At 38.8% G+C, this 25,777-nt stretch overlaps 1 protein-coding gene across 1 annotated transcript in view; it reads left to right on the forward strand.

Annotated features, from left to right (window-relative positions):
• ASAP1 (ArfGAP with SH3 domain, ankyrin repeat and PH domain 1) overlaps nucleotides 1-25,777 on the forward strand; it is a 141,921-nt gene that overhangs the window by 109,456 nt on the left and 6,688 nt on the right. The window contains 9 exon segments of the mRNA XM_084222200.1: nucleotides 2,301-2,368; nucleotides 4,796-4,903; nucleotides 6,264-6,492; nucleotides 10,917-10,957; nucleotides 10,960-10,972; nucleotides 15,823-15,984; nucleotides 18,863-18,929; nucleotides 20,952-21,010; nucleotides 23,332-23,834. Of these exon segments, the coding sequence (XP_084078326.1) occupies nucleotides 2,301-2,368; nucleotides 4,796-4,903; nucleotides 6,264-6,492; nucleotides 10,917-10,957; nucleotides 10,960-10,972; nucleotides 15,823-15,984; nucleotides 18,863-18,929; nucleotides 20,952-21,010; nucleotides 23,332-23,834 (1,250 nt within the window).

Raw genomic sequence — 25,777 nt, forward strand, 5'->3', positions numbered from 1 at the left:
GTAGGTGCAAAGAGAAGCTGAAAGGCAGCTGAGAAAGCTGATCCCATTTTTCCTGAGTTAGGAAGGCATCCCATTAATCCAGCTTGTTAGGCCCAGGAGTTAAATGTGATCAGCTTGTCTGTAAACATTTACATTCAGTCAGTTAGTGGTATAGAAATTTTTTTAACAGCTGATGCAAACTGGATTTTATTTCTCCCTTTTTTTTCATCACCATTACTTTCATCCACTGCCTGGTAAAGAACTGCTGTATAAACTGAAGTTCATAGTTTAGTGGCAGAAGTCACTGGTTTCCTTTGCCTTTTTATAGGCCTTTAGAATAAATTCCAATATTATCACAAATCAGAGAATTTAATGTGATCATTTTTGGCAGTTACAATGGGAAAGCTATCTGAACAAGTTAAAGTCCTTCATTGGTCCTTCCATTGAACTTTCTCCTAGGTAGATGGCAGAGGAGTGTTCACACCTTTTTGGTGCTTTGTTTTTTGAGGTTTTATTTTGTAGGAAAGAGGGTGTTGTGCTCTGTTTTTTGGTGTGATCTCGCGTAGGAACTTGAGTGATCTCACACAGACCCTGAAATAAGAGGTGTATACTTAACAGTTCAAAGTTTGGAATTTATGTAGTCCTTAAGCTATCTGGGTGTGAACTTCACATAAGAAGTACTATGTTTTCATTCCATTTCATATTGAACCATCTCTGATAGAGCTTTCCATAAGTAAATCCTTCTTCTATATGGATTCTTTCAAAGTCACAGGCCTTTCTAGAGGACTGCATTGTAAATTCTAGGATTCCTAACTGGCATTCTCTGTGTAATATTTCACACTGATATTATAGATCTCAGTTTGATCATTTTCAGTTCCTGATCACAGAAATGCTTTACAATCTGGATGTGCTGTGCAGCATTCTCTGTTCCAGCTCCATGGCATTTACTGATGTACTGTGAGAGTACATTTTACCTAGGGTTTATCCACATCACATGTGGGAGTTGTTTTTGTTTACTGAGATTTGCTACTGAGCATCTGGGAAGGATTCCATTAGATGCTGTGCCTGAGGACCTCCTGAGACCTAAGCCTTAAGGAATTTAGGGATTTTAGAGGACCTGAAGTTTTAGTTAGAGATAAGCTTTATTAGAGTTAATCAAAATAAAGGTAGGCCTTGGTGAAGTTAAGAGTTAGTAGTTAACTAATAATTGATTGCTTGTCAACACAATGTTTGGTTAGCTGGGTTTATAATGAAGAATATAGAAACTGATAAATAGCTCTTAGGAACATAAGACAATTGTAGGCCTCCTCTGTTCTGAAACCAATTGAAGACAGGGAACGGGAGTTCTGCCAAGGGTTCATTTGTCATATTTGCATTGAAAAGGTAGAAAGGTCAGAATGAGGAAGTCTTCATTTACTTCCTCATTTTGGGACCCCTCCCCATGAAAGGGACCACCGACCCATTTCGAGGAACAAACTAAGCATGCTTAATAGCTTTTGAACTAATTACCATACAAAGCGGGGAATGGGATGTACCAAAGTTTTGAATATTCATTAGTATTTTGGGTATTCAGTACTTGTACAGACAAAAGGACTCTGTAATCACCTGTAAACTGAGGTATGCATTTGGGAGCTATCCCACACACTGCCCAGCCTGGCAGTAAACATGCACCTTCTAACTCTAAACTATTAAAGAGTTTTTGTCCGTCACAGTTGGATATTGGTACTAGATCAATATCCATATTTTTAATAAATCACTCCCAGCAGCCTCAGATATCACCTTCTTTCTTACCAGGTGTTATTTTAAATTGTAAACCATTTTATAGCTTTGATAAAGACAAAGCTAGAAAGTTTTAAATTTCTTCTTGTTCAAATATCTTCAAATTATGGCTTCAAGCCTCTACATATTAATCAAAGTAAAATCTGCTTGGATCAACATTTACCTTTTTTTTTGTTTTGTTTTTAAGTTTTAGAATTAGTTTTCTTTTTTGAGCTATTTTACCTTACCTGCTTGCTTCTCTTGCTTATTCAGGTAAGTCTATTATTGGTAAAGGCATTGAGTGGAGATTGAGGTGACTAAATTTCTTATATTCTCTGCTGGGGTGGTCAGGAGGGATTTGGGAACTGTTGCAGCAGATGGCTGCTGTTCAGGAAGAACCTGATGACACATGAAATGCATGAGCACTTAGAGTGGCATCTTAAAGAGCTGCAGCTGCTATAGAGTAAACAGACATTTTTGATCACTACCAGTAGTGATATTCAATGAATTGTTTCTTAAGACATCGCAAAGAATTGCTCTTTTCTGTATTGTTAATTTTGTAGTAAACCAAGCTGGAGAGACGGCTCTGGACACAGCAAAGAGACTGAAAGCTGTGCAGTGTGAGGAACTGGTAAGAACCAAGCCTTGGGGCAAAGGGGAATGTTTGCTCTAAAAATGTGATTTACTTAATATATCATTACCATTGCATCTCACACGTGGTATTGCTGCCAGCTGGCTGTGTGTTGATCTGAAGGGCCCCCTACCACAGGTGACTGTTTTCTTATCCAAAACACAACAGTAATTTTCTTTGTAACAGTTTAAGAAAAAGATCTTTCTTCTAGTGGCAGTACTGGTTATAACCAGTGTATTTGAAGACCTTAAGTACCAGAGGGTCAGATGTGTCAATAAATACATCATTCAAGGAGATTTGGGCTGCATCACCTCAAAAGTTCTTCTTAAAGACTTTTATATCAGGAGTACTTAACAACCCCTGTGATTTTAAAACTGTCAAGACCTTTTAGGTTGGGATCTTTGTTTGTCGTCTCCTGTTATGACATTTTTCAGATTATTTAACAGGGCAGATAGTTCAGAGATGGCTGAAGTCACCTTTTATAAGGATAATTGGAACAACTTAAAATTATGCTCCCAAAAGGAGGAAGAAGCTTAAGTGTAATGTCTGGAAGTTGGTATACCAAAAGATGTAGAACACCAGCTTCTGTGGGACTTTGTCCCTCTACTGAACATGATCAAAGCAAAAACCTCCTGGAATTTTGAGAATGTGTGAGGGATGTTAATAGATCCCGCCCAAAAAGATTATTGGTGTTCAAGAAATAAAGGTGTTAAGGATTTTCCCAGGTACTTCTCTGAAGCATTTAGCCAGGAGTAAGGATTTCACATCAGACCAACAAGCTTGTTTGTTCTTGGCCCTCTAAGGTGCCACCTGCATGAATTTAGTAGGCAAGTGACTTTAATTGCTATCAAGGCATTAAAAAGTCTAAGTATTGTGGCAGTTTCACATTCAAGACAAAACCGGGAGAATTTACAAAACATTTGCCACTTATTTCAATTTCTTCTTTTTTCTAATTTTGATGATCTGAGGATACCTGCTTTTGCTCTGCTGCTGGTAATTTTAATACCTTTCCTGTGACAATTGAAAATTCTTGTCATGAATTAATTATTGAATAATCAAAAGACAATGTCCTTCAAAGAAATTTTCCATGTTTCTGGGGATGTAAGTCAGCATTTTGGTGTGGTTGATAAGGTGGGACTGACCTCTCAGTTAATGCCATGTCTGTTGTGTAAGTAGGTGCTGTTTCCAGTGGTTTGAGAATTCTGTCAGCTGGATCAAGCAGATCACCTGTGCAGCACACAGTTGGGATGGATTGCTTTTTTCTTTATAGTATCCCTTTTAAAAAGTTACATCTGCCATTAATGTGGACCGAGTGGCTGTGTTACAGAACAAACAGTCAAGTGGATGTTATCAGTGAGCTTATCTAGCAGTTAATGGTTTAGTTATAGTGATCCAAATTCCAAGAATACCTCACTGATTATTTCACTTAACTCTCATAGGGCATTTATGCCTTTTCTCTTTTTTCTTTTTTTTTTTTTTTTTTTTAAGAGGGAAATATTTCTGCATTTTTTTCCAAAAGCAGCAATGAGTTAAGAGTGAAAAAGAAATATGAATGAGCATACTTTTTGCTGTGGGCAGTAAAAAAGTACAAGATAAATAACTAGGTGCTTGCATTATGATAGTTGTACTAAACTCATTTCTGTTGCATAACTGGAGTGTTAACTGTGTAATTAAATTTAGTTTCAGCTCAAGTGGGTTCATGAATACTTACATAACAGATTGGAAATACTGTCTTTATTCCAAATTTTATTTCAGGAAGATGGTTAAAGGCACTCCTGAATTAACTACTGTCAAGTAGACTACATTTTAAAGGATATGAAGGACTAAGCAATGATGGAAGATCTAGGCATTGAAAAGGAGAATTTATCTCCTCAGAATAACCATGAACTGCTCTATTAGGTTTTTGCTGATCATTGAGGTAGTTTTTTTTAAACAATGTGAAATACATTATTTGGGGGGGCAAAGTCAAGGAATTTCATGCTTAGGACATATTGGCTCATCCAGGGAGAGAGAGAGGTAAAATATCTAAATAAAGAGTAAATATCTTTTCATTTGATTTGATTCCAAGGATTGTGATTTTGATGGGGTGGCATCTGTATGTACCAAAATTTAGAAATAGGTTTTGCCTTTCCTATTTGGAAAGGAGGGCTCCAGATAAATTCTGCTTTTGTGCATATACCTTCTCTTCATGTCATCTTTTCAAATGTTTGTCAGACATGGCGACTTCTGCCCATTTTGAGAAAATCTCTCCTTTTTCCCTTTTACCTCTTTTTTTGTACCTCAAACAAATGAAGGATGTTTGTGTGATCACCCTGGAATAATTTTAAACTTCTAAATACCCCTGTTTATTTCTTGCCATTACAAAACTAATTTAGTTAACACCAAAAGAACAGCAAGTATTTTAACAAGACTTTTTATTTCTTTCAGCTTTCTCAAGCCAAGGCAGGAAAGCTGAACCCACACGTGCACGTGGAGTACGAATGGAATCTTCGGCAGGAAGAAATTGATGAGAGTGACGATGACTTGGATGATAAGGTGAGTGTGAATTACTGATACAGCCTTGCACAAAAACTGTCAACAGCTCTGCTCCCTGGAAATAAGTGGTAATTAGAGAGCCACTTCAGCCTTTCTTTTCTTACAGATATTTTAGGGGGAAAACAAACCTAATTCTGAGGCCTGTGTTAAAGACTGCCTAAGTGCTTTTTGAATATACTTTGTCAACCTAGTTATTGTGGGCTGTTTCAGAAGTTTGACTTTGACAAGACATACAGTATAATATAAATCAGCAAATTTGGACTACTTTGTTGCTTTATCCTCTTCAGAATTCTAAGCTGTTAAATTTTAGCTGGAGGAAATCCAAAGCTTATCTACTTAATTTTTTTCCATAAATTAATTAAAAACCTAGTTATTGAATAAATAACTCTAATAACTCTATTTTTCACAAAGCGTGCTGTGCTATTTATTTCTGTGTGTTTTTTTTTTTTTTAAGAAGTTATGGAAAGGCAAAACTTGAGGGCATAGAATAATTGCCATCCTACAGCATGTGAAAAATTAGCCTCAGTGTCCTACTTTAGCAAGTCAGTTAATTACTGTATGCTCTATTTCTGCAATAAATGCGAATACACCTCTCCTATTTTATATGAGTGCCGCAGAAAGAAGTGTGGACAACTTCTCATTTTCTGTGACACTTGGGACTGAAAAATTCAGAAACCAAAGTAATTTGCATGTCCTGAAGGACAGTAGAGAACAAAATAATCATCTGTGTGAGGAGCCTCTGGAGGATGAGAGATGCTGTGCTGGAGATAATAACCTGAACCAGAGCTGCAGGGAAACAGATCGTGCTCCATATGCATCCATTAACGTACAGCAGGCAAAAACTAATGTGTAAAATTTCTTCAAAGAGCAATTAGATGTGTTTAAAAAGAGCTGTATCATGGATTATATTGCTAGTTCAGGGACCAAATAAATCTGATCTTTCAAAAGTGTTTGCTCATCTTTACTAGGCATCAGTGGGGTAATATACTTGATACTTGAGAATAATTGTCTAGTCTGAGTAATGTGCTGTATTCTCTGAAAATTACTATTAAATTCTAAAACTTGCCAGGCTTTTATTGGCATTTTATTTAGTATATTATTAGTGTGTATTTCCTGCTTTAACATTAAATCTAATTTTGTGTTCATGATGATTTGTTGATGGTACAATCTTAGTTTTCATTTAGAAGAGAGGACCTTTCAGGTTGAATTGCTGAAAAGGAGAGAAATGAGGGTTTATTTGTCCAACAAAGAAAAAAACCTCACGTTTACTAAATTATGTTCTGGTGTGCTATTTTCCAGATATACTAACTATAATTAGTGTTTAGACAGCTGTATCATATCTTTGTTTTTCTATTCACAGCCTAGTCCTATAAAAAAGGAAAGATCTCCAAGACCCCAAAGCTTTTGTCACTCCTCAAGCCTTTCTCCCCAAGACAAACTGACTCACCCTTCATTTAGCACTCCCAGAGACAAGCAAAGACTCTCCTATGGAGCCTTTACCAACCAGATCTTTGCTTCTGCAAGCACAGACTCACCCACCTCTCCAACGTCTGATGCTCCTCCTCTTCCTCCTAGAAATGCTGGCAAAGGTAAGTCTCTCTCCAAACTACACCTGCAAGCAGTGATTTTAACACTGTTGCCCTTCCTTTAACCGAGGACATGGCAGTGTTTCAAGATACAGCATGTTCTTCTTATTGATGCAGTAGCATGGTACAATGCATGTTCTAAACTTAAAAGACCTGGGGGACACTTTGTAATAGACTCATTCATAACACTGAAATTGAATGGGTGAGGAATAAACTAATACTCTGATAAATTAAAGTCACTTAATTTTATGAGACTTGCAGCTGCAGTGGATTGTGATGGTTTGACCTAGATATCTCTAATCTTCAAGTCTGGATGATATTTTTATGGAACAAAACTTTTTGCTGTATTATAATTTGCGCAGATCTACCTTTTAGGACAAAGAAACCTTTAATTTCTTTTTACATGTTTAATTTAGAAATTGATAAATTGTGTTTTTACAGTAGACTTGTTAGAGAAATCTTTAGTTGTGATGAGGATAACAGTACAGTTTAGCACTTGAGCAGCTATGCTGCTGCTACCTTTTGTTAGCACTACTTCATTTCTCACCTGGTAATTGACTTTGTTTAGGAAAAATGCAGAGAGGCTCTCACCAATATCTGAAAGAGTAAAAGGGACAGGACGGTGCTGGCATCATGGTTCAGATGCTGTGCCTAAACACTACTGTTCCATCAGTCTTTGTCATGTACTGGCAACTTTCAAATGGATCCCTTGGCTCTCTTTAAACAGGTTTGTTTCCCATTATGAGGCAAAGTGATTTTGCCAGGGTCTGCATTTTTCACATGAGATTTTGTAATCCATGTTTCCCTGGGGACTCAGATGTATTCCTTGTAACTATACTATGTTGACCTGCTTGTTGGCGTTACGAGATTCTACTTTTTCCTTCCCCTCTCCCATCCCTTTTACATGCTCTGTCTCACAGCCTGCTATGGATTTTTCATTGCAAACACAATGTACTGGCTTAGATGTTCCTTCATGATCGAGGATAACTTCTTTTTTTGTCATAAAGCTGCAAGACTTGGAAATTAATCATGCATCCCATTTCCTGAAGAAGTTTAATGAGGTCCTGTCTGGTATCTGTACACACTGCTTAGTACGTTGTCAGCTTTCAACACATTTTAATGAACTTTATTTCTTTGTCACTATCTAGTAGAGCTCTCATACAGACTAACCTAGAAAATTGTCTTTTTCTCCAGGAAGGGGAATATTTATGTTCATATTTCATTCTAAGTATGTATTTTGGTTTCTGAAATGTTAGGCATTTTCCTAGCTCTTCCTAAACAAGGAATCAACACAACACTAAAGCTACTCGGAAAGAATTGAGGCATTGAGTTTTCATGTGTTTTCATGTCAGAGGTTATGCAAAGAAATCCTTATTTATATCACAATAAAATAATATTATAATATCACAAAATTGCCTTCTAATATAACATTAACTGCTTTATCAGAGTGGAAAATGTCAGATTCACAGGGTAAGTCAGAGAGGTTGAATGGAACTGCTCTTATGTTAAAGTCACAATTCTCTGCTTCAAACATGCTGAAATTCTACAGTCTGTGAGTAATGCTGGAGTGGAGTTTTGGTTGATATCCCCTCAACAATACTGTGATATTAGAAACTTCTGTGTATACATGCCTGTGTTAAAAGTGCATAGGACAGTTCAGAGGACAAATGCATAGGACAGTTCATCAGTGTGGAAAGGTTGCCGTAGTTGCATCATTTTCAGATGCACTTATGGTTCATTTTAAACTGTGCTGCTCCTTGTTATCTCCCCTCTTCCAGCTCTCAGATTATTTAAAAGAAAAGGAAGCAGAGACTCCACTTCCATAAGACACTGTTGACACATCTGAAATTTGAAACAGTTTGGGTTTTTTGTGTAGGAAAACATAAACCTGAATTTTCCTCCTCTTTTGGATGAGTAGTAATAGAGTATATCCTTTACAATGAAGTTTACACAACCTTGCTTGTCAGATGTGTGTTTTTGTTTAGAAAGTTCATTTGAGTATCTTGTGTTTAAGATTTTATGAAAACACATTGTTACTTTTTCCACTAAGCTCCCTAAACAGCAAGAGTAACAAAAGCACTGAATGTGTATTTAAATTTAAGCTTACCTTCTGTCAGAAAACAATCTGATCTTTGTCCCTGTGCTTTGTGAGACCCTGGCAGATGCATGGGCCCCTGCTAGGACATGAAGCCTTCAGGAAAGGGATAGCAGGTGGATCTGCATTTTAGAAGGAGGCAGGCAATTTTTAAGTTTCATAAGTTTTCATCCTTTGGGGCATGCAGATGAAACTGCCTTTCCAAAACTTGTTTTATTTTTAAGAAACCCCTTCCCTGTAGCCCTCTGTTTCATTGCCCAGTGAAGTTCAGGGTAGCAAAGTTCTGTGGTGTTCCTGAGTGATCAGGAAGCCATCCACTGAACTTGTGTGGGGGAGAGGAGGGAAGTTTAAAGTGATTACATAAAACACATCTCTCTTGCTCATGGTTTTCAGTGGGCACACTGGCTAAAAAATAATTTTATAGGTACAATAGTTGGAGGAGGGGATATGGGGAGGTTTTAAATTTCTCTGCACATCATTATAACTCATGTCCAGAATTTTCATTTGAAAACTTTTTGACATATTCCTAAAAATTCTGGAACCTTCATGTATTTTTCTCCACATTGTCTCATTTGTGGATGCATGTTACTTGCTGTTATCTATGCTATAGATTTAAGTAATCCTAACAGAATGAAAAGTACAGGAGTGCAGTGGCTGCCTGAGCCACTGAGGCAATCACTCTGTGCCTTTTTCAATAGTTTATCTAAGCTTATTTAGGGTCAGCTTACTTCTGTTCTTAGTCAAATCTTTAGCCTGTAATATTCTCAAAATCATCTTTTTTAGTTCTCTTTTCAACTCATACCTGCATTATGGCTCCCAACATCTAGCAGCCCTTCTGCGTATTGTTTTACAAAAAGCTTTAAAAAAAACCCCAATATTTAAGTAATTCCATGACTTGCTTCAGTAGGTAAATAAAATTTTGCACAATCTTCATTGCCAATCCAGCGTGGGGGTAATGTTGCTAACTAGCTTTGGAGGAGTGTTAGGCAGTCTAATCCAGGTTTCCTTCACTTCAGCTGAAAGCAAATGGATTTTAGTGGTTCTGCCTGTTTATCCCAGATGAGCATGGAGGTCAGGGATAGATTCTGTATCGTGAAGTTAATTTGGATCTTCAACACCTCCAAGGTTGCATAGTTTACACTGTCTCAGCTCTGACATGAGGTACCTAAGCCCAAAGGCACTTTCTTTGTGGTTCCTGTCCACTGTTACTGCAGACACAGTCACTTCATCTGTTCCTTCACTACATCAGACTCAACTTCTAACCAAATTAGTTTATTTGAATTTACTAGTAACTTCCAGAAGTTGTCTGACTGCCTTGCACCCAGAATGAGGAATCTTCTTGGGTTCACTAAGTTACTTTGTGCATGTACCATCATTGCCCTTTGGCTTTGGAGGTGTTTCTGTGGCTGTGTCAAGGCTCTGCCTGGATGGAAAATCCATGTCTGGGGTGTTACACTAAACAAACCAAGGATATTTTACCTTATCTGATTGAAGAATATTTTCATTCTCCTGGGATTTAAGTTATCCTTTCATCACACTAACTCTTCTCTGTACCTTTGCTGTTTAAATCAGATTTCTGAAATACAACTGGCTGGAAGTGTCAGTAGTAAAATTTGCTGTTCCTACTGGAAATGCCACATCAAAGAATCCTTTGGTCCTAGGGTTTTTTTTTCCCTGATTGTATCATGCCATGGCATAGCAGGCATTACACAGCCTCTACTCAGTTGCAACTAAAGTTCTTAATTTATGGCACAAATGTATTTATTCTCATTTCTGTTACCTCAGCCTTTGAGGTCATCCTGTTTCTTCTGAATGCTTGCAGGATTCTATACTTCTCTTGCATATACTTGGAGACTTTTTTTATAATATTCTTATAAATGTGTTGCACACTGTGATTAAATTATGCTACTTATTCCACTAAGAGTTTGTATTTTTAACAGATTAATAGGAAGGGCAGACTAGCTGACAATTGCTGGTTTCATGGGCTCTTCTGTTTCTGAATCAACCCAAACCACAAAATTCCTTAGTATAACTTTTATCTTTTCTTTCCAAACTGAACCTTTTTTTAAGCATCAATTATCTAATGTACTTCAAATACTAATGTTGAATCAATGTATATTCTTAGCTTTCTTATTCAGAGTGATCATGATCATTTTGTCTTTAATTATGCTCTTATTTTCAGTGCTGAAAATATATGATATTAGGTAAGACAAACTGAAAAGGCTTTTAGTAATATCTATTCAATAAGTCACTCATGAGAAATTTAAAAATAAGGATAGCAACACTTGTTAATGAAAATACTATTTTTAATATAAGTTACTTTCCTTTGCAGTGTCCATTCTACCATTAGCAGGAATTCTGTGTTTTCCCCCTAGGTCTCATTAAGTGGTAAAAAAAATTACACATGTGAAGTTTTTACACTCTAAACCCACCATTTCTTGATTGAGTGGCAACCAGCTTTGCATGGTTTCACAAGTACACAGATGAATTGTTCCTACACTAACTGCACAAACCCTAAAGGGCAATGTACTACTAATTGCACATCTTACCCAGTTATTTACTTTAGTACAATAATTTTGAGATAAATGGATCCATTTACACATGAAAGCCTGATCTTTGTAATGTGAAAAAGAGATAAAACATGATAACAGTTAGTACTGTAAGCATTTGCTTCCCAGTAACTGAGGAAAAGAAAGCCCGACAGAAGCAAAAGGAAAAACTTCTGGGCCAAGTTTTTTGGGGTTTTGGTTTTGGTTTTTTGCTTGTGTTAGGAAAATTTCCTTTACAAAATGTGAACTTTTGAACTATGTGAGAAATCATGATTAAGACATCTATTGGAGAGGAAATGACTGGCTCAATTGCTGCCTGGTTAAAATCACAAAATACCTTTGATCTAGTAACTGCTCTGATTATTGCTTAAAGATACCTAGCCTGGCCTTGTTTAATTGAGAATATGGCACAGGAATTGTTTTGAGCTGCTGGTTTTACACACCCATTTATATGTGTGGGTATACACAGACATGTGCAGTTGCTGAAGTGAGCAGTCCTGGTCCTGGCACGGGAGGGATTCCTTAGCCAGGGGAGCCTCAGGACAGTGAGAAAGCTGCAGGAGCCACAGCAGCTGTGACAGCACAGCAGCTGAGGGGACAGGGGCAGGGCCAGGGCCAACAGGGCCCAGCCCAGACATGTGTAAAGGAACTCCTGGAGAGCCCCACAAACAGTGCAAGGGCACGGTGTGGCACTTTGGATGGGAATTTGCATGGAATGGCATGCAGGAAGGGGTGTAACTGCCAGGCTGAGCAGGGAGCAATGGTATCTGCCCCTGAGTTATCAGTGCACACTGAAAGAGCTTTAAACCAGATTAGAAAGGGGAAGGGAACAAAACCAGGCTTGCTCAAGGTAACCCTAGGGCAGCACACCAGTGTTTGAGGGAGTGTGTGTGCCAGCGAGGGCCTTTGGGCTCGGAAGACATAAGGCGTGGAAATGCCTCCAAACACTCTTGTAGAAATTGAGGCTTCTCCCCCAAAAAGGTGTCAGCATCAATATCCCAACTGAAGTGCATCTACACCCCTGCACACAGCACGGGCAACACACAGGAGGGGCTGGAAGGCATTTCCAGCAGCAGGAACACTGCAGCTGCCATCGTTCTGGGATGGTCACACAACGGGAGTGCTGGGATGGAGGGATGGCTGTCAACCCTTCAGGAGGGAGAGGCAGTGGGGCAGCCCTGGAGGTTAGGGACTGTTTTGAGTGTCTGAGCTGGGGGATGGTGATAGTAGGGTCGAGTGTCTGGTGGCAGATGTCCTGGTGGGAATCTGTTAGAGACCACCCACCCAGGATGGAGAGGCAGATGAGATACCCTGTAAGCAGCTGGGAAAAGTCTCACAATTGCTGGCCCTTGTTCTCATGGGGCAGGAATGTCTAGGATGTGTCTGGAGTGAGTGGAAGAGAACTTTCCTCTCAGCTGGTGAGGGAGGCAGCGAGGGAAGGCACCTGCTGGACCTGCTGCTCATGAAGAGACAAGGACTTGAGTGTGATGCAGACTGTCTGGGGCACAGGGAATCATGAATTCTTGGACAAGTAAGAGGGGGAGATGAGCAGAGCTGCCACCTTGCACCTCTAGGGGACAGACTTTGGCCTGTGTAGGAGCCTGTCTGACAAGGGTCCTCTGGGAAACAGATTAAAAGGAATCCAGGACATTCCTTGAGAAGGGAATCCCAAAGGTGCACGAGCAGAGGTGTGGTTTAGGCTAGGACTTGACAGTGTCTGACTCGATGATCTCAAAGGTCTTTCCCAACGTAAGTGACTCTGTGATACAGTGTATTTTATAATAATTATACAGACAGTTCATACATCATCAGGTCGGGTATTATTGCACCAGTTGTTTCCATAAAATGATTTTGATTCAAGCACTTGCCCTGTTTTCTTTATTGAAAGCATGATGTCATTTTATACCTCTTTCTGAAATGATGTTTTGAAGTTTACCTTTATTTTGTTTTTATTTGAGCATAAGTTAGTTTTGCATTTCAGCCATGTAATCATTAGTGTATGACACTTGTATTTGTATTTATTCCTTCTGTGAGTGTAATACAGAAACAAGTGCTAGGAGTCTGAAAGCGTGATTTGCAATACCTTAAACACCTTTTCCCTGTCACTTTTGTATGCCACGGGAACTTCTGAAAGCTGTGAAGGTATTTTTTGCACCTCCTCGGTAATGTCAGGATATATATAACTAATGTGAAATCTAAAACTAGATTGCTATATAACCTAATTTAAGGGTTTTTTTAAATTCTATTACTGTTTATTTTTGTAGAGAAGATTTCTTCCTCTTATGGGCAATTAAAAGCAGCAGTTTCCCTTCATGTCTGAAGTAGAGTTTTTGCAATAAGCGCACAATAGCATTTCGATGCCTTTGCTCCCCCTTTTTTCGCTCTGAGCCAGTTTGGGGCGGTTTGTGAGCGGAGGGGCGTGGTGCAGTGCGCGCCGCCGCCGCCAGGGGGCGGTGGGGCACTGGCACTGCAGGGACAAGGGACAGACAAGGGACAGACAAGGGACAGACAGACGCTGCTGGGACAGCCCGGCTGTGACCGCCGCTGCTTTGAGAATGACCTCTCTGTAAACAGCGGATATTGACAATTCCTGCCCCTGTGCCATTCCCAAATACATTCGCATTGCATCACGAATCAAAACAACTTTTGATTCGTATTTCTGAACGAAAGAATTGGTCCTTTGCAGGAGTTTAGGGCATCATCAATCAAAATTTAGAATGAGAAAAGTTGGTTTTCTTTCAGAAACATCTCAGTGCACAGTTTAAGTTACCTTGCTTACTTAAGCTCAAAGGAGAAATTAAATTGAGAAAGGGTGAGGATTCAAACTGGAGAACAGTCATTAAATGCACTGGCATTTAACTTGTCAATTAATGGCTTTGTGAACTTGGAAGCAAATTGAGAGGAACAGTTGCAAAATATATAATTTAATTTACAAAAGTAACCAATTAATTGAGCCAGGCCCAAAATCTCTGCTGGGCTTATGGTTGAGAGATTCTCTTTCACAGCAGAAGGCCTTCCAGGATTGAATCTGGAAGAGAATAGATTGAATTAATGACTCTTCAGGGGTAGTTTATTAAATTTTTCTTTTCTGTTTATAAGAAAGAGAGAGGTCACCTGCTGCAAATATCTGACACAGATTCATGCTTATAGAATCACTGGAGTTACTTTTGTCAGTGTTAAATGTTTCACCTAAGGAATTTCAACAAATATTATTTTTTTATACTGATTTCAATATTTCTATAATATATAATAATTTGGGAAGGAGTGCAGGTATTGATCATTTCCAGGCTGCCTATAGAGAATATCCATAAATGTTTTTGAAGAAGGCAGCCCTAGTTTTGTGTGCTGCATGGTAAGATATATGTCAAGTAACTAAATGAAGGTTTTGTCTCAAATACTGTTCAAATAAGGTAGCTTTTCAAAAATAGGCAAGTTGGTTCTACAGCACTAAAAAATAGACTGACAATAGACTTGAAATTTCAGGCATAAATAGACTTTGCTTTAAAGTTTTGTGTCGATTTTCTGCATTTATCTGGACTGATGGCAAAGCTGTCTGATGTGAACACTTATTGCAAGTGAGGACTGCAGTGAAGCCTGAGTTGTTAGTTAGATTAAAACAAGACCAAACCAAACCCACAAACGAACAAAGAGCACCCCAACAACAATCCAGTCCCCCTGGAGCTGTTCTGGGCGGATGCAGAGCTGCTGCAGGAAGTGTTACCAGGCGTTTCTTGGGCAGTGGTGGCAGCTGACTCCAGCAGCCGTCCCCTCCTGCCGCCGGCGCCCGGCTCTGCTTCCCCGAGCTTCTTGGTAGAGACCTTTGTGAAGGTCAGTGCTGAAGCTGATTAGGAACAACTCTTGTCTTCCCGCTGGGTTATTTTGTCTTTCAAGCTGTATCTGTTCCCATATTGTGTAAAACATGCATTGTGTTGGATAATACTTGTGCCAGCATTAAATCAGAGGGAAATAAAAGTATTTAAGGGTAGGGGTGACTGCATAGGCTCCAATAAGCAATGCTACCGTGAAATATCTAATCTCAGTCCCAGAAAGGACTTCTCTGATGTTTATTTTATTCATACCATGTACAACAATTTGCATTGCTTTTGGAATGCGTAGTTTGATGTATTTGATCTACAGAAATAGGAAAAAAGACTCAGAGAAAATCTTCTCAAGCTAAAAATCTTATTTTGAAAGTGAAAGGAAAATTTGTAGGCATATTTTTATTTCTTTCCTCCTGCCTTCCAGTTTATTAACAAAATTTGTATGGCATGGTCTGGAGGGCTAAAAAACCTCCCCACATATTAGAGCATATAGAATGTGCTTTAATTCTGGTATACATTAACAGCAATTTTAATCCCATGTGCTAAATATTACTTAATTTTAAAATTTCATGATGCCTTTTTTTTTTTTAACAATGCCTAAAATTAGAAATCTTGGCACGATTAATCCTGTATTTTTTAAACATAAGTACACATGTCATTCTATTGTCAAGTTGCTTATATTCCCACAGCTGAGATGGTTAAAAATGTGGTGGATGTGTCGTTTAATCTAAACAGTGTTTTTGGCATGGCTTGTCTTTTTATTTTAGTCTTTTGCTGCACTTTGCTGTGGGTCTGACTGTGAATTTTTCAGTGCTGCTTTGACGTTTATGCACATGTATTTGTAAGAAGGTTGTTTGTTATTTTGCAGGCCCACCTTCAACCCTCCCTCTAAGCACTCAAACCTCTAGTGGCAGCTCCACTCTTTCCAAGAAGAGACCACCTCCCCCACCCCCAGGACACAAAAGAACCCTCTCTGACCCACCAAGCCCACTACCTCATGGACCCCAGAATAAGGGCCCAATTCCTTGGGGTGAGTTTTGAAATGCAAATCAAAAGGGCAGGGGAAAACCTTTATGATGGCTGATATATGATCTTTGGTTTCTTTTCACCTGGTGCTTGCTTTCCAATGATTGCAGCTTGATGTAATGTCAGCTCAGATAAATCAGCAGTTCCATCTCCTGTCACTGCCTCCCAGGCTGCCGCAGCCAAGTCTCACTTGAGAAAGCTGAAAATCCTCCTTGCTGCCCTGGGGCCCATCCAGTCCCCTCCAGTGCCTCCCTGTCTCTGCCCTAGCTGCCCAGGCTCTGCCCTCACCCCAGCCCCTCAGCCACTGCTCTCCTCTGCCTCTTCCTCTGCCCCTCCTGCTGCTGCTGCTGTGCCCAGCTCAGGAAGCGGGGATGCAGCTTTGGGGCGCCCAGAGCCTCGGTGTCTGCGCAGGTCTCACGGCTGCCACAGGAGCTTCTTGCTTTCCTTGGGCTCTGGGCCACGCCTCTCCTGGGAAGTGTTCACACCTTGCTGGTGGGAATGTGTTGTCTCAGTATGTATTTGGCTTTTGTGATGTTGTCTGTACATACACAAAGACTGATAGGTTTGCATCCTGCTACCAGCAGAAGTTACACAGAAACAGTGCATTTTAATTTTTATTTTTACCAGGATACCTTTCTGACAGATGCTTTTCGGAAACTATTTTCCAGACTACTCAGATTCTTCCTCTTTTGAATAAACATTGCTTTATGCAGTCAAATTCTCTTGATAGCTATAAATCTCAGGCTTATGTAATTTTCTATGATTTTAGTTTTGGTGGCAGGATTTCCATGAATCTGTAAATTTTTAAACTGGAATCCAGTGCTTACATAGGTGCATCATCCATATATTACTTGTATTTTAAGAGTATCCTCTCTCTATTCTAGTACAAACATGCAATTACTAGCCTAAAATTTAAAAAAAAAAAGCTAGACTAAAAGCACCATTTTTTCAGCAAATCGAGTTAAATTTAGTAAATCATGGAGTACTCATGTGTGATTTAATCTAGGATTTAACATGAAGAGAAGTATAGAGTCCAATGAAAAGCAAAGACTTTTTCTCAAGGAATAAAAATAATGGAATCTTTTCAGTTCTCTACTTCTCAGAGGTCTGGGATATGGGAAAAAACGTTTCCTATGTTGTGGAGTCCAACAGCCCTGTACTTTTTCAGAGGTAGTTCGGACATTTTGAAGAGTTTGGACTTTAAATATATTTAAAAATCCCAAATATTTCAGTCCAAGACAACTCCTAAAGTACCATATTCAAGAATACTGTGTAATTTAGCACTGTTAGGATGAAAGGTGTGATAGGATTAGATGCTAAGCAGGTGTCAACTTTTCCTTAAACACATTAGACAACAGATAAAGGAAGAAGAAAATATGGAAAAGGTGCAGGTGTGCAGTTGAAGAAGACTGTAGCAGTAATGCACTTTGTCAGAACAGGGCCAGAGAAGAATATGGCTTTTCTGGTCTCTTTACTGCTTTTCATGGCAAGCTAAACTTCAGTGGATGGAAGGGGGGGCTCTTCTCCCCATTTTTCATAGCTGAAATCTGTACAAAAGCTTGTTTCAAAGTCATTTTGGATTTTTAAGCAAGTATGAAATTTTGTGTCTATAAAAGAGTTTCTTCTATCTGCCTTTGTGGTTTTTTGCTTAAGGATATTGTAATGTTCACTGCTTTTCCTTTCAGAAGCTTTCTTCTGTGTTGTTATATTTCTTGCTATGTGGAATTTCAGCATTTGTCTTCTAATCTGTGCATTAATTGAAGTTTCAAGCAGAGCAATCCTTAGCTTATGGCTAAGCAAATTGAGTTACTATTCAAAGATGTTCTAAAAATGTCATTTGGATTATTTTGTATTTCCATAGCAACCATGAGATATTTTTCCTTCCTTTATCTTTAGGATCTACATGTTTGCTGTTTTACCTTAGTTCCTTTTTTGCATCACTTTTAAACACAAACATATTTTTAGCAAGGCACAGCATGAGCCTTTTCTGCTGTTTCATTTAGACATCAATGCGCCAAGAATGGTATTTAGAAAAATGTGTCATTCTTTTGAATGAGAAGTATTTTGTGTTCTTGGATCATTAAATGTCACTTTGCATCTCTTTCAATGACAAAATTTACTAATGGTTGTTGAAGCTGGTTCTGAGATTGACTTGCTGTAAAAGGAGAGGCAAAGGGGATGAAAAGGCACTAAGCCAAAGGAGTTGGTGCCATTATACCTTGAAAATGGTGATTGCTAATGAAGAGAAGCTTTGTGCTGGAGGAATCCAGAGCGCTTGGGTTTGGATTTTGCTGCCTTTTGACAGAATTCTGTGTACCCAGGATCTTCCCTTTGCCAATGGCTAAAGTGCAGATTATGGGAACATACAAACGTAGTCACTAAATCAATAAAGGCTGTTCTTTGCATAGGATAAAATACCAATCCTTAGAAATTTAATGTTTTGTGAATAAAATCACATTCATGGTGGTTTTAAAAAGATGTGCCTCACAGTGCAAAATGTAAACATCAGTGAAAAATGTATCTGATACTGGCCTGCTGTGTCTCCTTCTATACAGAGAAAATTGAAACACTATTTCAAAAACAAATGCCCTACAGCAATGTCATTCAATCTTCCCTTGCCAGGAGATGAGAGCTGCCAGTGAGTTGTTTAAAATGTGTTATATGAAAGGTCATCTTGGATTATTTTGGTCCCTCCTGCTTTTTCAGCTATAAAATTATTAATAAAGAATAAATTTCTAAATGATCTCTGAGATATGTTGTAGAGAAGATGCATAGAGGAATACATGTTTTGCTTTAAATTGCACCCTCTGCTGATTATATTTCAGTTATCCTAATGATTTTTTTTGTTTGTTTGTTTTTAATTGTCCTTTTTTTCACCTCAGGTAATGATTTGGGCCCACCTTCAACTAAGGCTGCAAACAAGTTTGAGGGGATGTCTCAGCAGTCAAGGTAAAATCTGCATATATGAAGACAAAGATGAAAATTTAAATAAATATAACTAATTTGTAAATTAGAAAAGAAAAGCCTTTCATAGGAAAGAAAATCCTAGCTATGTTTCTTATTAGTTTCCTGCATGCCCTGCTAGCATACAAATACTTTGGCTGCACTGAGCCTCCTACGCTGTTCCTCGCTGTCCGTGCACAATCCATCCTTTGAGCAGGATGGACAGAACGCCCTGTGCCCAAATCTCTCTGCTGCTCCTACAGAAGTGCTCTCCCAGCTGGGGAATGCTGCCTCAGACCACAGTCCAGCAGGACAAAAGTTTTATTTTCATGTCTTCTGGCATTTCATTTTATCTGCTTCAGTGTGAGGTGTCCTGCCTGGAGCAGCAGCATCACTCTGGGTACAGGCTGGCATTGAAGATGGCTCTGTAAGAGAGAGAGTTCATGTCAGTCTTCCAGTTTAGCTGTTTTCCACTCTGTCAGGCTCCTGTGCTGCCACACAGTCTGCAGTAACACAAACTGCTTTTAGCTCATAGTTCATCAGCTCTATCTATTACAAGTGTCTTTTTCAATAGCTGGAGCAGTAAGGACAGCCATACATTGCTGTCACTTAGAGTTTGCTACTCCTCTAGCTGTGCTGTGATTCCAAAGTCATGAGGTTCATAGCCTGGTAATTCCAATAAGCACCTGCCTGAGGCACACAGCCTTGCATGACCACCAGTGTGTGGGATGGGCTGTGGCTGGGGACAGGCACAGCAGATGTGTAGGAAGAGTTTCTGGACACCCCAGACTGTGATCTGCCTTGTCAGGACAGGGAGGGGACCTGTTGGTGGTGGCACGGCTGCTTCCCACATTTGCTGAATCCATCCAGCTGGCACTGGGCATTCAGGAGAAAAGTGGTAGTGTACCCAGCACAGAGAGCTGGGCCCATCCTAGATTCTTGTCAAACAAGGGTAAAAGTGTGCTCCTTGTACTCCATGGCATTAGAGAGAGGCTGAAGTAGGAGCTGGGCTTTGAGGATCTTTGTGGGCCCCTTCCAATTCAGGATATTCTATGATTCTGTGATTTATTGAATCAAGATTGAGCTTGGCTGTTCTTTCAGTTTCATGTCATGATGTATTTTTGCTATTTAAAAAACAGCTAAAATTTAAAAGTGTTTCATCATGCTCATTTTGAAATGTTGGCTGCAGAGACAAGCAATACCAGAATTAAGGCAGTTGATGCAGAACAGTCTCTGCTCTGTTCAACATACATTGGCAGCTTTCTCACTCATTTTTTTTCTTGTTTTTTTAATCATTATTTTGAGCTGATACTGATTTATATGTATTGTTTGATTTTTATGCCGTAAATCAATTTGCTTTTTTCTCTCTTCCACATTCCTTTTCTATAAAAGTGACTTCAGGTGTGGTTTTAAAGGAAAAACTTTGATGGGAGTAGCTAACATATGTGTAATCCAGGTTGAGGTTGACAGAGTAAAGCATGCTTTCCCACAATCATCAGTATTTCCTGGGAGTAGCAGAGACTTTGTGTCCTCCTGCAGCAGAGAGTGTGTGTGATCCAATTGCATAGATGTGCAGGAGGCTACAAGGCAAAGGCTCAGTCCTGGAAAGCTTCACTGGCATAAAGCACAGATTATATTTTGTACATTTCAGTATCATTATTTTGAAGAACAAATTTCTCTTAAGGTTCAGGATCTGCCCACAGAATTGGTCTTTTAGCTTCACCTATTTTCAGAGTACATTTTGCATGTACCATAGTTCATACAGTATGTCTGCCCCATAGCACTGAAGCTGTGTAGGGTTTGTATGTCTTTTTCTCTGGAAAAAAAAAATAAACAACTATTAATTCTAAACAATGCTTTGAGTTTTGGGATTTATCCACAGACCAAGTGATTATACAAAAGGGGCAAAATAAATGTGGATTTCTTTTGGGATTTTTTATTTATGAATGTGTAGAGGGGGGGAAATGAGAAGTTACAAGAAATTTTATAACAGTTGTAAGCACTAATAATTCACATCTATTGATTTAGCACTGGGACTGCAAAGACTGCACTTGGCCCTAGGGTTCTTCCCAAACTACCTCAGAAAGGTAAGGAATCTTTGTGGCTATTCTCATAATGGAATCTTTTAAATGTGGGTGAAAGTAGGCACTTGTTTTAAATATATGGATCTTTTCAGCAGAAATTTCATTTCTAAAATGCCACAAACCCTGAAAGCATCACAAAACTGAAAGGATTTTGGAAGATGGGGAAGGCTTTTATTAAACTGAAAAAAAATACACCTAGGGAGGAAAAAAATTAATCATGAACTAATTTAAGCTGGAAGAGACCTCAGGATGTCTTGTGTTCCAGTCCAGCACTCGGAGCAGGGCCAGTTTTCTGCCATGAGACCAGGTTGCTCAAGGCCATGTCCAGTCACATTTTGAGTATCTCCATGGATAACTTCTCTGGGCTGCTTTTTCTATCCTAGACCACTCTTGTTGGGAGTTTTGTTTTTTCTCCTATTATCTCCAAGTCCCACTTCTTGATAGCGTGGAGCAAACTGTATCTGTGCCATGTCCTGGCAATCAGGGTTGTGGTCAGTGCAACTGCTTGGGAAAGAATCAGGTGCTGTTACATGCTGATTTATATATCAGTGACAAGCTTGCTGAGACCATCATCCCAGGGAGCACCTTTCTTTTAGAAATGTTCTTTCCTAGTCTCTTTAAACTCACCCTGCAGGTTGGGTTGGTTTGTTATTTTTTGAGTTGTGGCAGCAGTTGACTATAAGGTAGACCTACTTCAGACTATTCTGTCTGAATACAGAATCCATCAAAAATGCATTATATCTGTCTGAGTGGATGATCACAACAGAGCCTGAAGATCAGGAAATGCTGCTTGTCGAAAATTCTGAAGTCAGATGTCTGAAATTGAGAGTACAAATAATTTTTTAACAGAAAAAGAAAATGTTAATTTTTAACTTTGTTAAATTACAATTATTCTGACATGTTATCTTTTGAAAGAGATACTGCTAGGGTAGCACTGTGAAGGAAGTTAACACTTCCTTGATTTAAAATTATTTAGGTAAAAATTTAAGAAGGGCTAAATCAAAGCACTTTGATAAGGGCTACTATCAGGGTTTTTCATATCATCTACTTAAATCTCAAACGCATGGGGAAGTGTATGTGCATTTGCTGTGAGGTAAGCCAAGGGCACAGCCATATACAGGGATCAACACAGACTCTTTTTTATATTAAACATCTGATAGTAATTATACAATTTCTTTCATGGAAACTATGCAAATGGGTTTGGTTTGGGGTGTTTTGTTGATGAGGGGTATTTTGGTGGGGGGGTTTGGTTGGTGTGGTTTTTTATTGGTTTGTGTTGGTTTTTTATTGGTTTGATTTTTTGAGGATTTTTTTTTTTTTTTTTTTGGTGTAAGTAACCATATATATATCATGGAAGTGTTATTGAAGTGGGTGATATCCAAAGGAAGTGAGGGCACTTTTTTGGCTGGTAGAGTATGATACTAAAGCAGTGCTGAATGCAATAGGAAATTGTTCCTTCTAGTTAAAATGTGTTGCTTTCATCACAGGTTGTAAATTTTTTCTCCCTTGTCCCCCTTCATCTTTTAACATTAGGGCCATTCAATTTAGAAGGTTTTGGGTTGGGGATTTTTTGTGTGTACTAATGGTTTTGTTTTTTGAGGTAGATTTCAGTTGAGTTTTCTTAGGGAGCTTAGGAGTAAAATCAATAGATGACACTGGGAAAAAGAACTATTTGAAAGTCTAGTTTCAATTTCCTTCCATCAAATCTGCAAAATACACACTTTAAAACTTTCATCTTTACTAAATTGTAAATATATACAATAATTCATTTTTCTTTCGTTTTAGTGTGAATGTCTATAGTACAGTATGTTCTATACACTGCATAGATAGATATATGTGCTCACTCTCTCTCTTCTGAGAGATTTTACAGGTACTAATCCTGAGAGTCAGGTGGTTTTTTGAATTGAATTGAACTGTATATGTGGGTAACTGACCTTAAAAATAAATTTTGTTACAGTCATGTCAATTGGTCTAGAGGTGGTTTTGCAAAGTCTTTTATTATATTTCATACTTTTTGGTTTAGGTCCAAAAAGTGGTTCACTTTATTTCATTTGAAGTAAATAATCTATGAATTGACATCTAATAGCTGTTGAAATAAGCACTGCTGGCCTCCAGGAGGAGCAATTAAATGAGACCTCAGAGAACAAGGGTTATGTGAAGTTGTACTATCCTGCTTTTGTCATAGACTAGGAAGACTTATGGGCAGTTATGGGGCTCAGTGACCATGTGGTCATTGACACAATTGCAGTTCTGACATATGCCTAACTTCTTTAATATTAAAATACTAAGATTGTGAAAAACATTGTTTTGCTTTTTTGTTTCAGTGGCACTAAGAAAAATAGAAACCAGTCATCATCTTTCAATAGATAAATCCCATCAGCACATGGAAATGTTTCAGAAGCCCTCACTGTCCATCGATATACCACAGAAACCACAGCCTGGAGACCTGCCCCCAAAGCCTCTGCCTCTGGAATTAACTCAGAAACCTCAAGTGGGAGATTTACCCCCAAAGCCTGGAGAACTACCCCCAAAGCCTCAGCTAGGAGACTTGCCACCAAAACCACAGCTTGGAGACTTACCTCCAAAGCCACAAGTGAAGGACCTTCCTCCAAAACCTCAGCTGGGAGAACTGTTGGCTAAAACTCAAGGTGGAGAAGCAGCACCGAAAGCTCAGCCCTCAGAGGCAAATCCAAAATCTCACTCCATAGATCTTTCTCCAAACGTACAATCCAGAGATACCGTCCAAAGGCAAGCATCTGAAGAGTCTAATGACATAACACACACTCTGCCAGAAACCCCTGTGCCACTCCCCAGGAAAATAAATATGGTAGGTATGACTCCAGCTCCTTGGGAGTATCCATGGAAGGCTTGGAAGTAACTGTAGGACTTTGTGTGCACCCTTGAGCTATGCACTCAAGGCAGTATAAAGCTATGGGCTGGGGTGGGGAATGAGGGGCTCTTTTTGTGCCCCAGAGCACCTTCACCAAGTGTTGGGGGTTTTCAAGGCGTCCTGCAAGCTCAAAAAATACTTGCAACATAAAACAATAACCTTGGGAGCATGACAGTGTATTTAGATTTGTTGGGATTTATGTATTTATTATATCTATGCCAATCACAATTCTGAATGAATTGCTGGTTTTCTCTCTTGCCTTTGCTCACAGGTCTGTGTGCCTTAGATTGGTAGAATATTTATGTATTTGACTTAGTAAGCTTTAAGAAGAGATGTTAGCACCTGTTGTCAGTAGATGCAAAATTTAAAGTAAAGTCAACTGTGACAAAATAGTAAATGTCCCTGTTGTGAGTATTTAATGTTGATAATGGTTGAGGTGTAGGCTCAGGTGTATTGATGAAGTGGCAATATTGACATTGCTGCATGGTGTGTAGTTGTAGATGTGGAACTTTAACTTGATTCCAGCCCCCAATTTATCTTGCTGTTCATCCTTCTTACCAGTACAATTTCCAGCAGAGGATTCTTAATGCCTATGTAGATTGAGATAACTATTAATCTCCAGAGGTCTCTTAAGATTTTCATCATGAAGGATACATCAAAAAGGAGGTGGCTTTGTTTGCCAAATTGGCTATGCAAAACACTTATGTAAAAAGGAAACAAGACTTCATCCTAGTGAAATAGTGAAAGCAGAGGATGAGTATCTGCCTGGTGCTTGTGTGAGGAAGAGCCCTGTGGAGCCATCATTCTGCTTGGCTTCTGGCATGGACTTGCCTGTAAGCTGCTGTCTGAACTGAGCACAACAGAGTTGTTGCTTGGGCTTCCTGAGTATTCTGGAATTTAAATATTAGAGGGATCAGATAAAAAAATGTTTGTTTACTTATGTACTTTTAAATATAAGCAGGCAAATTATGCTGGCCATTCTCAGCTACTTGTCACTTTATTAAAGAAGAAAGCAAATAATGGATTACCATTATGGTTTAGTTTGGTTACTTTTGGCTTTTTTTAAACTGTCACTCTACTATATACAGAAAAATTCTGAGGAAAGATTCTTTGTTCTCTAAACTCAGCCATTTTCATATGTGCAGTAAATTAAATAGTTCCACTGTTGGGCAGTGATAGCAGCTATTCTATATCTTCCCAGTATACATGTATATAAAAATAAATAAATATATATATATAGCCAGGTTTTTGCACATCTTTGCATGCACACTTGTATCTCTTCGTGTTCAATGCAAACTTTTTTGCTGGAGTGCTAATGTGCAAGAATTCCTCCCAAATGTATCTTGCCTCCATTTTCATCCTCTGGCTGATGAAGTGCTCCTTCCCAGTGAGCAGTGAGAACCGTGCCAGCAGCCACAGTACTCAGGGCACCTCTCTCTTGGGCTTGACTATTTAGCCACTTAGCAGGGAAGCATAGTTTTTTTTATTGGTAGTTTTAGAAAATTAATTGTCCAGAAATATAATTTAAAAATTCCAATGCTGATAATTTATAAAGGTTTGAAAGGATATTTTTAGAGAAACAAAACTTGCACTGAGTGCTGCTGAAATCACACTGAGCACTTGAGTGTACTTTTATGTGTGTGGTGGTTTCTATAAAAGAGACAAAATACTCATTTTTGAAGAGAAAAAAAAGTGTTGAATGTAAATAAGAGCATGGTTGGATTATTAATGATCACAGCATCTCATTACTGTTCAGTTTTAAGCATAAAATCTCTTGTTAATAAGCATTTGTTGGGTACAGGGAATCAGTCGGTGGTGGGTATTTGTTTTTTAGTCGCAGATTACATTTCCTGGAATTGTTTCCATTTCTTTACACAACA

This window comes from Fringilla coelebs (genome assembly GCF_963513975.1).
Source record: "Fringilla coelebs genome assembly, chromosome: 1".
Lineage (NCBI taxonomy): Eukaryota > Metazoa > Chordata > Aves > Passeriformes > Fringillidae > Fringilla > Fringilla coelebs.